At 40.8% G+C, this 13537-nt stretch overlaps 1 protein-coding gene across 1 annotated transcript in view; it reads right to left on the bottom strand.

Annotated features, from left to right (window-relative positions):
• Nucleotides 1-7291: 7291 nt before the first annotated feature.
• The window catches only part of gzf1 (GDNF-inducible zinc finger protein 1), a 35455-nt gene continuing 29209 nt past the window's right edge, over nucleotides 7292-13537 (bottom strand). The window contains exons 10-13 of the mRNA XM_028820406.2: nucleotides 11142-11236; nucleotides 10233-10400; nucleotides 9661-9818; nucleotides 7292-8810 (exon numbers count right to left, since the gene is read on the bottom strand). Coding sequence (XP_028676239.2) covers nucleotides 8220-8810; nucleotides 9661-9818; nucleotides 10233-10400; nucleotides 11142-11236 — 1012 coding nt within the window. The 3' untranslated portion in view covers nucleotides 7292-8219. The remainder of the gene's footprint in view (nucleotides 8811-9660; nucleotides 9819-10232; nucleotides 10401-11141; nucleotides 11237-13537) is intronic.

Genomic DNA, 13537 nt, shown 5'->3' with positions numbered 1-13537 from the left:
CATCAGTCTTTTTCTTCCCTAAACCATCACCCATGAGACACTCCCACAGGTTCACACGTATGGCTACGTATTTGTACACACACACACACACACACACACACTCTCATATATCTTTTGAGAGTTTCAACATGGTGATATTCATTGATTTTCCACAAGCAGTAAACTGCTAAACTGCACATAAGATCTTCTAAATGACATGTGGCTGACCCCCGGAGTGTCAGTGACACCTTCTGAAACACAATAACTGCCTGGCAGTGAGCAGAAATTCAGGGTGATTTAGGGAAAAAGAAAAACACTCCATAGTAATAGTGACCGGTTTATGGGGTCATTAACTGACACGTGTAAACTACAGCGACACTGTTACTTACACGTGCTAATCGGAACTTGAAACAATGCCTATGAGGAACTTGTTCTTGCCCCCTATTATTCAGCCACCTTTTAAATCGACAGATTATCGAATGATTGTCGTCATTCTGATGTCCTACCTGATCGGTACTCTAATAACTTGTAACATAGTGGTGACAGGAGGGTATTTTATAGGTTTGAGCAGTCAGGGCTCCACACTTTATGAAGGGAAATTAAAAAAAAAAAAAGCAGCACCCACCTGCTATCTTGTCATTTAAACAGCCTGCATACGGCTGGTAGTTTAGTTTCAAGCAGGGGAAACGGCACGGGGCACCTAATCCAGGTCTTCAAAGTCCTCAAAGGCATCGATTAAAGTAACCGAATTGTTTCAACTGAACGGTGAATCATATCGAGGACGCCAGTTGCAGTTAAGGAGAAACATTTAGAACTGAAGGCAGGAAGCCACGGACAAGCAGAACCTTAACAACCTTTTGGAAGGATCTGGAAAGATACAAAGAAATCTTAGCTGTTAGCGGAACAAATGAGCGACCAGCGGACTCGATGATCTCCCCTCATTTGTCAGATTTCTTATGTTCTTATTTAGAATTATCTGGATGGGACGTGGAGACATCTTAACTATTAGCTAAACAAACGAGCGACAAGTGGACCGAATGGCCTCCTCACTTAGTCAAATGTTCAGTTTCAGTCAACAAAGATTGCACTCTTTTACATGAACGGCCTTCTCTTTTAATAATCCATCCTGTCGCGTCTCATCTAAATCTTTTTTTTTTTTTTTTAAATGTAGAAAGTATAAGTAGTGGCTGTGACTGTTTGGCTATTTTCCTTTAAAAGCAGGGAGCCCCAAAGGTTTCATTTTTGTATCGGGTACCCTGCTTTTTACATGACAGCGGCTACCCATTCCTTCACTCATCATACTACAAAGGGACATTCCAAAGCTGCCAAGTTACATTGGCACACACCGTGTTGGGTAACCCAACTATGAAGGTTGGAATACGCCTCCTACTGGTTTGGTTACTCTTGCACGCTACTGACATATGTAAGTACGCACTCAATTCATTCACAAACACCCAGACTGTTCTGCAGATTTTGTAATATTTATTTTGCATTAAAAAGAATTAAAAACACCTCTAGCTCTGCCGGTTTAATAACCGTTTTCCATGTGGCGACCATCTAAAGGGGGTATACAGGCAGAAACTTTTAAGGCCGGATACTCTTCTCGACACCAACCTCCTTTAGTTGCCTCTTTTTAAAGCCGTCTACTGTACTATTGTCAAATGAAGTGTCTGCAATAGAGAAGAGTCGGTCAGTCAGTCATATTCTAACCCGCTTCGTCCTGTTTTTAATCCAGATCAGTTAGTACAGACTAGGATTACGTAGTCTTGCGGTACTGGTAAAGTACCAAAAAAAAACCCCACATTTTAAAACCGTACAGTACCAGCAGTTTGGAATTTTGTCAACTTTCATCTTAATTCCTTGACACTCTGTGTTGCTGTTGTTGAAAAACTACATGCTTTGACATGATCAGAAGTTCACGGGGGGACCCCCAGCCTTTATTGCCTTCAATGCAATGGGGACTCTCGTGCCACACCAGGGAGGCTGGAGTAAGACGTGAGGTTTTAGAGTTAACCGTTATTTGCTTCCAAAATGTTTTTGGTACGGGTGCGGTGGTCCGAACACTGGTGTCGATACCAAAGTCAAAATTTTACCATTGATCCAACACTACACACGTGCGCCTTAAAATAAAGACGACTCTTAACAGGAGGGCACTCTGGTTAACGCGGGTCTCACAGATCCTGGCATTCGGGATCAGATTCTACAACCAGTGAAGTCCGCACATTAATAATAATACATTTATATACCGTTGCCTTTTTCAGTACTGTACGGTGTAATGGGAGGGATTAGCAGAGCAGCATCAAGACAGAGATGGCCGCTTGGCCGTTCTCTAATCCTAACCAACCAACCACCACCCCATACCCCGAGTCTGAGGCTATCTCAGGAGGACGATTGGCTGGAGTGGGGAGCTGCACCCTGAGTGAATTCCAGAGAAGAAACACCTAAAGATGTGCACGACAGCTAATTTAAGATCGCCAGTTGACCGATGTGTGGGTCGACCCCACAAACACAGATGTCCTATTCAGAATCATTTCCTACTTTGTGTCCAGGGCTGCCGGGATAGGCACTAGCTCTCCAAATGCCTCGTGTACATTAGGTGTGTTTGTGGATGGCCTGCTGCGTGACCGACTAGTTCTCAGAAGATGCAAAGAGGCATCAAATTAAATAAGTCGTTAACTAAAAGGTGGGAATTTGCTGCAATACTAAAACATTGCAGCCGCAGGATTAGGACTGAGAAACCCTGCCATTCAGATCTGCCTCGATTTAGTGACCCTTGCAATCAGAAGGTGCACACTTCTGTTTCTCTATGGTGTACTAAAACGTGAAGTGGGCAGCATGCTTGTGCAATGCCACCTTAAAGATCTAGACATCTCGATTCAAACTTCACTCTGGTCATCGTCTGTGCCGATTTTCCACATTCTTCCTCCCTGATTCCCAAAAGATGTGTGCGTTAAGTTGTTGGACCCCACACCAAACTGGTTTCACCAAAAGCTGCTAGCTCCCCATGACCCTGAATTGGCTTAAGTGGGTTTGAGAACGGCTGCATGTGTGTATTTAAAACTTGGAGGTTAATACCTGTATAAATAAAGGGCTGGAGTTAAGTCAGATTTCACATAACCCTGTTCTGTTTGCTGTATAGAATTTGTGCAGCTGCATGCAGGCCTGGATTAAGACCCCCACAGGCTCAAGGGAGATCCTTAACAGAGAGGTGGCGATATTTTTAACAATGCAGCACTCAGACACCTGCGCCTCGCGGTACTGTATTCCCCATTCTAGTGTTCGGCACGTGGAGATTCGATCGTTTAATCGAGTTTGGTCCCCCTTGGTCATTTTGACACGTGAAGACTTGAGGCCCATTTCCATCATGGGCCCCAGAACGCCCTGGTGGTAGATCTGCCCCTGGGTGCGGGTAACACACGACTAGATCTATAAGGTTAGAGTTCGCCACTACTGATAATATAGCCTCTGCTACGTCCATCGTTTTTTTTTTTTTTTTGCCGGCAGGCCCTCAAAAGCTATTGCTAATCTTCCCAAATTCCGAGTTTTACTGCTCCTTCGATTATGCGGAAGAAAAATGCTTCCTTTGAGAGTCCCGGTCTGGTTTTAACCGGCTGTTATTTTTAAGATTTCTTCTGCTTATGCTTTTTTGTGTGATTTGCAGTTTCTGTCAATGAAATTCTCTGTAAAGTATTTTTGCACAATCGTGGAGAAGAATTAAAAAAAAAGTTCAGATCTTTTTCAGGTGTCGTCAGTGCAATTAACCACAAAATCCATGTAAAATATTTATTGTATTAAAATGTGTATTGTGAATTTGTGTACCTGTCACAAAATGCAACTCTAACTCTTTGTTTCATGTAGAGCATGTTGTCATTACTTGTGTTGTGGAGTGTTGTGATTTGTGAAATGGCACTGCGACAATCCCAACTTCCAGGATTTGTTCTCAACAGTCACACAACTGCAGCACATGTTTTCTGAATCCAACAGAATGACTGGGTTCCTCTAAATCTTTACCAATGTCTCTGTGTCAAACTGTACAGTAATAAAATAACAAGAAATAATAGGTGTGCTAGATTTATTACCGTAAGAACGGGTTCCTGTTGCTGCTGTCCATGGTGTCGAATCATCCCGTACCATGGATTCAGAGCATCCACGACAAAGCCTTTGGCGTCTTGGAATACACCGTTAAGTTCCCCAGTTCAGGCGCAGGGCGAGTACCTGTTCTGGCTAAAGAGGGTCAGAGAACAAAAAAAATGAAAATGAGCAGAAGACGCAATAGTCAAGAAACTTCCCAAAATAGGGAATCCCCAAGACCTTTCATCAAAGCTCAAAACACAAATTAAAAAGTCACTCAAAACATAAGAACAAGAAACTGTAACCAGGAAATCAAAAGGCAAGTGGAGATTATTGCAAAGAATAGGTTTGTTATCTGTCAAGTACAGATACGCCAGAATTGGGGAATTTTTTTGGGAACTTTTGTACCATTGCTCGTTTGTCACTAACAAGTGCGTCCCCAGGAAGAGACAGATTTCCATAGAAATAAATAGTCAACACAATGTTCTTAGAGTGGTGGTGGTGCCAACAAAATGGCGTCCTAGTGGAACGTAAACATACCAACTTTGTTAGGAGGCAAAAAAAAAATACAAACTAACCTGAGATTCAGACTCTTGGTACTTCAAACCCTCACAACAGATGTGTAATACAACTGCTAAAACATGCACTAAAATGAATACGTATCAGAGATCATAAGAGTACCACAACCAAAGACAAGGCAAAGTTTTTGTTTTCTATGAAGTACTAAACACCATGTGATCCCCAGTGTAACCACAATGAGCAGAAAGTCTAAAATCTCTGGTGAACTCAATCCTACCAGAAACGGGAAAGGAGACACCACTCCACGCAAGGATTTCAGCCGGTGCTGCTACACATGCAAAGAATGATGAAGTTTTGTCAAATTCAGTTAATCAGTGTGACACCAAAATTGCCCACACCATTTGAGATGGTGCTGTGGTAGTGCCGCCGTCCACAATTTTGAATTAAACAAGGAACACTCACTTCAAAACTGTTGTTTAGGGAAAGGATCATTAGAAGAAAGTTTTTGGCTTTGCTTTTTATATGAATGAATCAAAGCAGAATACAATCTTACCATTTACTTCCCACTTCTGTTCAGGGACTGTTTTCCGTTTTGCTCCCGGTGCTTCATTTCATGGATCCACATCTGAAAATCTCTCCTGTGGGACATCTCCTCATCTGATCTGAGTGGTAGTGACCATTTGCCCCAGGTGCCCGAAGTCCAGTGTCACACTAAAGGGACTTGGAGTCAGACAGCTCATCAAACTTAACTCAGTTGCTGGATTTCATCGCCATTAAGATGTCAAATCACATGACTAGGATTGACAGGGAATGACAAACTACAGGATTGCCTTGAAACCTCTCGGCAGAGTTTTAAAATTACTAAAATATCACAAATGCGGTACATTGTGACGGCCAATTAATGTGATCCCTGACAGCGTGGGTGGCTGTAGAAAGGTTTTCCAGATCTGGCGAGTTCTGTCAACATTTCTGCCCATCTATTTCCTTTTTTCCTCCCAATTCTCTCATGGTACAATGCACACGACACCAGATAGACGAGCCTCACTTGGGTTCCACCAAAAAGGTAATGCATAAAGACAGTTTCCCCGTGGAGATTAATAAAGTATATCAAAACACCCATGTTTACCTTCTCTCCTTGTGGCCACATTGTATCACTGAACCTCTGGCTTAGCGTTCATTAATCATCTGCTCTGACACACATAGGAACCCACCTTAACACGATTATATAAAATCAAACGTATTTGAATTTGTTATCCTAGACACAAATACTCAAAGAGATATGGCAGGGACTATCGCACAGACACTCCCGGACAGCCTTTTTATTTCCAGCAATCTTCTTCACTTAGCTGATAAAAGTGGCAGCCACAGCAGATTTGGACAAGAATTTGTGGCGTTCACTTCCCTGAAATGACGCCTGTGCAAGAGAACCAATATCTCCATGAAGACCAAAACTTCACCTCTTCTGGATGCTGATCTTGCCAATTCTCCTTTATAGAAGATCAGCAACATGGCCCTCCAACAGATCTTGGGAGTCTCACTTTTCGATCGCATCACCAACGAGACCATTCAGGCAAGATGTCAACAGCAACCAGCCATATTCAGCAGCAAAGACTGAGGTTGTCAGGCCACGTGCGCAGAGTGGGTGCAAACAGGCTACCACACAGACTCCTCCGGAGACACCAACCCCCCCCAGTGGAGGATACAACAGACTGCGGTCAACAAATGGTGGACCAAACAAGTGGAGGAAGTTCTGAAGATCCGATTACTTAACCTAAACCAGGCCAGGACCATCGCAATGGTCACATTATGAAACGAGTCCAAAATTCTGCGGCATTCATAGCAGTGTACTGGTTGCGTGGCCAACCACCTCCTAAAGCCACCAGCCAGGAATCAGAGAGCGAGAGAGCTGTTGAAATGAGAGGATTGCTGCAAGAAGTTATTAATAAAAAACTTACCAGGAGATGCATATGGCTTTCAAGACAAGAAGTTAAGAACAAACAGGTTTCTACATAGACTGGATTGCAATTAAAATCCAACGGGCTTAACCATTATTGAAGTCAAACAAGAATTGACAGGAGAGGTTAACAAGATCACATAAATTCAGCCTGAGCCAAAGAATCGTTCTGAGCTCTGGAAAGCTTTTAGTCATTACCAAATAATCAGAATCTAAAGCACCAAACCAGCACTTGTTCACAGTTCAAATCCATAATCTCGGACAAATGGAATTTATAAACAAGTCATTGTGATGCCTCCTGGAAGGCAGTTACTAACGATCATTAACTACTAGTTTTAAATTCTACAGTGGCAACACAACTCGCTTAATCATAAATGAATATCCATCTCAAACAAGAATGTTACATAAAAACACGCGCATGAAAAATGAAGCTTTTAAATTTGTCTTTTGAAATATTATAGTCTCGAGCAAAACAAATAATTAGGCAAAAAAAAGTACTTGCAAGAAGACAGCAGTTTTCGTTGTGGTGAGTTGCAGAATGTTATGACCGAGTTTCTCTGAATGTTTATTTACTCAACAGGTGGTTCCTGCCGTGTGCCACAACTGACTTAAGATTCTATAAATGAAGGCTACGACTGAAAATTGGTGGAAACATAATGCAGTGTCACGTCAGCTTAACCAGACCAACCCGGGTCATATGGGCCAAGGCGTATAAAAAGGACAGATTTATGAGTAACAAGACCAACACTGACAAAAAACGGCTTTACCTTTGTGAAAAGATTTCCAGTCGAATTTGACTGAAACTTTTTTTTTTATTTAAAGTGTACCTTCGCTTTAACAAAAATGATTTGTTTATGATAGACCACTGCAATGCAATAAAAATACATTTACGGATGATTGTAGATGAGGGACAAAAACAAAAACGCAGCATACCTGTGCGAGCATCCCCATGATCGCAATTGTCAAAGCAAACAAAAAACAAATCTTATATAAAATAATGAATAATTACAATCCTGGTGCACAGCTGCGGTACGGTACACATCACTCTGCTTCGTGTCCATCTTTTTAATAAATTTACCTTGGAAAAATAATTTATATCAAGCTAATCTGTAGTAGTGCATTTTAAGTGAAACTGGGTTGACGTGTTTAATGCTATCTGGAGGTCAGGATTAAACATGTCCGTCTCCAGTAGGGGGCGCATAGACATCACATTGCCATCCTGTGTATGAAAAAGCAGGTTGCATTCCATTCGGAATATCGTAGGTAAATTGCACACATGTTCATTCTTGAGAAAATTCTGGCAAAGGCAGCGAAGCTCGATTTAGAAATTCAACATAACCTTCATTCCACAACGGTGGGGAAATCTCTGGGTCAAGTTTGTTTGTTTCTTTGAGATAAACATACTTCCCTGTGATTCACATTTTCCAGTTAGTTTGTCCAAAAAAAAAAAATAACCTATGGGGTTCCCAGTCAAGAAAACGGATGACACAGCATGGGTCGGCCTTTTTAAGACTCACATTAGCATTCAAAAAAGAAAGTGGGAATTCCAAGAGTTCTTGTCTCTCGAACTTTAAACAAGAAGAAAATTGCTGGGGGAGAGCAGGCATCAAGACCCACATCTCATAAAATACATGGAAATTAACACAGGAACAAGTGGGCTTGGACCACTGGATTGTTTTCTATTTGAAAACCCATTCTACACGCCTTCAGGTGGAAGGCAACCAATACCTTCTGCGGTATTTTCAACATTCTGAGACCCACCATCCACAATGGACACTTGTGGGTCATCCTGTGGAATGGCTACTGCCACGCTGCACGCACTCTGCCCACCTGCAGAGGTCTGTGTGAGAATGTTATTAATCTGAGAGGTCAGGGAAATGCACACTGGGACGGTGATGCTCACTTGATTGTTAACGGTCACTAGATGAGCTCCATGCTCTCCGAGATGCTGCATGTTTACCACAGCCTGAAGGTGTTGATGAGAAGTTTCGGGGTGAATCACAGCAAAAGTGCTCAGTGCGGGAGCGAGAGAGGAACTGGGGTTTACTAAAGTAATTGCAGTCTGTCCGCCGAGGCCCCAGTCCTGTCCGTTCTGTGATCCTGTCTTACATTCTCCTTGGGGATCGGAGTTCTGCTCGGCCTCGTTTTGTGTAGTGGTTCTTTCTTCTTCTGGAATTTTCAATAAATTTGGCTCGTCTCCTTGCTTCATTCGTGTCTTGGGTTCTTTTTTACAAGCTCCATCCAAAATGACCAAGAACGACTTCCATGGGGTTTCCTTATCATGAATCTAGGAGAATCAAACGCAGCAAGGTTAGTGAGAAAACCAAACAATCTAAATAAAAGCTACCAAAATGTACACTCTGTGTATGAATCAATCTGTCAAGTTTTAAGCAAACTTATCCAGTAGGAAGATTACCATCTCTGGAGGGGGTTGTTAAAATAATCCAAGTATAGCTTAGTAAGGATTGCTTTACCAGCGATTGGTGGGGAGAAGAAGAAGAGGGGTCTTGCCACCTGATTAAAAACAAACTTAAGAGGTCCAGAAGATACTTTTCGCAAATGTGCTTGCATGGACTTTAACTCTGGAGATTACAGCTTATTAAAAAGTTACAAAGGGGGGTGAGAAGGCAGAGAAGGAGATATTGAGACACTGTGTTTAAATACTGATCCGAGTCGGATATAGGAAAAGAAGGAAGAAAGAGGGACAGAAAACTTGGACCTCAGCAATAGGAATGTTCCAAATCCAGCATTAACAATAATGTGACTAAGTGTTGCTGATACATTAAGCTGTTCAGGGTGGAAAAGAGTTTGCCACCAATACAAAGTACAGGATTGCAGAAGTCAGAGGTGTGGTGGTGCAGACACCCACACAGTTTAAATGCTGCATGCATGCGTGAAAGGCAAAGAATTCAGCAACCATTACAGCTGTGCAATAAATTCTGTGGCCACTGTGTAAACATCTCTTCAAGGAGGACAATTCCTTTTCCTTGTTCTACAGATGCATACATGCCCAGTGTAGGCAAATGTCAATGTCAAGTGCATTTTCACTACTAAGCAACACGGTGGTTTATTTTTGTTTTTAATTTTCACATTAGCACATTGTTTTCTGACGCTCTATTCTAACGGCGTTTACTTACCAGTGTGTGCCTTCTCAGTGTGGATTTGTCAGTGAAGGTGCGGAGGCACAGTCTGCACATGTAAGGTTTTTCTCCGGTGTGGATCCGATGATGTCGTTGCAGCGCATTCAGCTGAGTGAACTGCTTACCGCACTGATCACAGCAGTATGGCCGCTCACCTTCAAACACAGCATAAGCACAGAAGAACCAATGAGAGGTGTGAACGCCGCTTGCAGAAAACAATGCCGATCTTTTCAGAATGGTCAGCAGTATTTTTTTTCTCATTGGCTGTATTCTCCTTTCACACCAACATTATTACAGTATATGCCTAACAAGGAAATTAAAGCTGGGAAAAAGAAAAGCGGATGCAGCTCCAACAAAAAATGTAACCCACACAGAAGTTTTCTTAGCCCACTCAGTCCAATGTGGGGTGGCAGGGAGTGGACACCTAAATGACATAAATGGGCTAAAGGTAGAAACCCACCCTAACCTGGAAGAAGGTGCCAGTCTCTTAACAAGATACGCAAACACATCCTCACACTAAACTACATGTTGTTGGCTTCATTTATTATTTTATCTTCTCTTATACTTACCTGTGTGCACTTTAATATGTTGGTGAAGAGAATTCCGCTGGGCAAACATTCTGGAGCAGATGTCACATTTAAAGGGTTTAGATCCCGTGTGAATTCGGCTATGGTGTTTTAAGTACTCCTTGGATGCGAAGCTCTTTCCACAGTTCTCGCACATAAAGGGCTTCTCCCCTGAAAATATTTTTAAATGCAATTAACTTATGCTGCACTAAACCCATTTCTTTAAATCACCATGTCTATTGTCAGATTGTCTATTAATAATTTGGATAAGTAATCTATATATTAACCTTATAAGAAAAATCTACAGTTTACATTGTATGAGTTATGTCAAAAGGCTGAAAGTCGAGTCTTTTCAATTTACACGGCTAAGAGTAGTCGTGACTAAAAGGTCCCGATTATAAAAGGAATTAGTGCATTGGTTTCCAGCGGTTATTTTAAAATGAACTTTCCAATGAGAATATGGGTACAGATGGAAGCTGGTGAAGCATACATTTCAAGAAAATGTGGAATAAATACCAAAAACAGGGGTAGATATTGTTTATTTTCATGTGTGCATAACTATACAATAGTATTTTGGGGACCTTCAAAATGCGACAGGAAGAGAATTTCTAAGAGTAAAGACCCTGTCACATTACATGATTTTTGCACTGAATTTCAGTCACAGACTTTATTTAACGTAATCATACCACATTGGGGACAGTTGTGGTACTCTCCTGTGACCACCGGTAAGGTAATTTGATGTACCCAGCCAGCGACTCAGTTCAAACAGTCGGCAAAAGCAAAAGAATTGCTATATAGTAAAAGCTATTTTTGAAATCACTGACATATTAAACAGGTTTAACAAGACAATCAGAAAATTGTGAATATCCGGTCCTTTGGGTGGTTAACAATAGTGCCTTAGTGCCTTCTTACCTGTGTGACATCGTTTATGATAAATCAGCATATGGTTCTGTGTGAACTTTGCACCGCATTCACTGCAGACAAAAGGTTTTTCCCCAGTGTGGATTCTGTACGGTAAACAAAACACACACAAATTATTAGAGATACTAGAATCAAACTTCAAACTTGTGAACAGTGACAATGATCTCAAAAAACGGATAAAACTAAAGCTGTCTAAGACAAGAAAAATGCTACACAAACCGATATCGACCTTATGCCTTATAATGTGCAAGTAACAGGCGCAGTGCCAAGGATGGGACAATTTTGGAAAGTATGAATCGATGGATTCGTTAGAGAAGAAATAAGATAAGAAAATTAATTAATCAATGTCGTTTAGTATGTACCTCTCTCTCTCATTTACCGGTTTGAAATATTTAATACAAACAACTAAAGTGCTGAACTCTAAGGGCTCAGTATTGCAGCTTGTCTCACCCTTTTGATGTTTTCTGCTTTTCTTACACTTCTTGATAGACCAACAAACACATCCTTCGCACAAGCAGTAGATTAACATTTATTAAACCTCTTTAAAATAGTGTGACGAGATGGAATTTTTCCTCAGAATGGATTTGGATTCATTGTATGGTGCACACAATTAGTGTGTTTGCATTAGAACAATCTAGACGAGAACATGCCATTCAGCCCAACAAAGCTCGCCAGTCCTATCTGCTAACTTCTTCTAAAATAGATAGATACTTTATTAATCCCAAGGGGAAATTCACATAGTCCAGCAGCAGCATACTGATAAAAAACAATATTAAAAAGAGTGATAAAAATAAAATAACATCAAGTTGAGTTTTGAAAGTCGCTAAAGTACTACTGTCTACCACACTACTTGGTGAATTAATCCATGCATCTCTAAGGCAGAAACTATGGAAAATAAAAAGTTATTATATTCATGTATTAGAATAAATAGATATGAAAACTTAGAAGTATTAAACTTAGTGTAAGCAGAAGCACAAATTAGGTATGCCAAGCAAATAGTTAAATAAAGGCTCGTGCCTTTTTCCTTTTTAATTAAAGCTTAGCTGGAAACCATCAATGTCTTAATTGCCCGGAGAACAGAAAAGGGGAAGAAGGATAGATAGAGACAGCCCGAGGCTGGAACAAGGGGGGGGGCACCTGCAAGTTGAAACCTGGCCAGAAAATAAGTGAAGCAAAAGGTGAAGATGAATAGCAAGACACAGAGAATATTGGTGGCTTCCATAAAAACATCAAAGAGGCCAGCTGCAGAAGGGAGTCAAATGAGCAACGAATGAGAGGTCTTGAGCGAGGTCAGAACGATAAGAAATGATTATATAAACTAACTTTTGGCCTGTTCAGGGCTCAACTCGGTTTGAATTAATTGGGTTGAGTTTGCGTTATTGTGTATTACAATAAAGCTAATTACTCTATTTGCCTATCCTCTGACTCCTAGAGCCTTCTTTTGAGGTGAGAACTTCAGGTGCGATTTCTGCCCCTAGAAAACCTGGTTTCTTAAAAATCCATGTTTACTTGCACAAGTAATCTTCTGGAGTTCTCCTTTACCAAAACGCTCTGATGTTATTAAACTGGGAAAAAAAATAAATAAAAAGAGTTAAGTCATCATCATCAGAAACCGCAAATTTGAAAAGAAGCATGACGCCTGTGATAACTTCTTTGAGTTTTATAAATATGTTTAGTCGAACTGATGATTTATTTATGGATTTCAGCACCATAAACCGCATGAACAGCACGGTGACGTTAAACGTGGCACCGTCATGGGATGTCACCTTTGCCACCAGTCAGTATGTGAAATATTTGCTCTAGCCAACTGTAAGTGCTATTAATGTGAAGTGTGGAAGAATAATTTTAGGGTAACATAGCCTTCATCTTAAAGAAAGAGCATAAAGGGTTAATAAATGTGGGAAACCAAATAAAGGTCACGTGAACAACAAAATGTACACTGAAATATAAGAATTGGTTCAGGAAAAATACTGAGATGGTCAAGTAAATAAAGAATGTACCAGACGAAAGGTTGATGTAATATATAAAATGTACTGAAGGATGACTAAGAGATGACTAAGATATCAGCAGATGTCCTATAAACGAGAATGGACAATTGTTATACGCACAGAAATTTCAAGAGTGATGGCTCATCCCAAAAGGTATAAGAACAACCAGAATATAATAGACTTTTATTTTATATAAATCATTTGGGTGTAAACCAACGAACCAACCAGAAACAAATGTATGCATTGATTGACACTGTATGTAAATTCAATAGTTTATAAAATGAACCTCTATCCTTTGTTTCTCTGACCAGGCTGTAACGGACTGCTTTTGAAGAATGCTCCTTCCAAGGCATTTTACTGAGGAGTAATTAAAAGTTAACAATGAACAGCTTTTCTCCT

Source organism: Erpetoichthys calabaricus, chromosome 15 (assembly GCF_900747795.2).
Source record: "Erpetoichthys calabaricus chromosome 15, fErpCal1.3, whole genome shotgun sequence".
NCBI lineage: Eukaryota > Metazoa > Chordata > Cladistia > Polypteriformes > Polypteridae > Erpetoichthys > Erpetoichthys calabaricus.
Note: the sequence above shows the minus strand (reverse complement) of the source record. Positions and strands in the feature narration are given on the sequence as shown.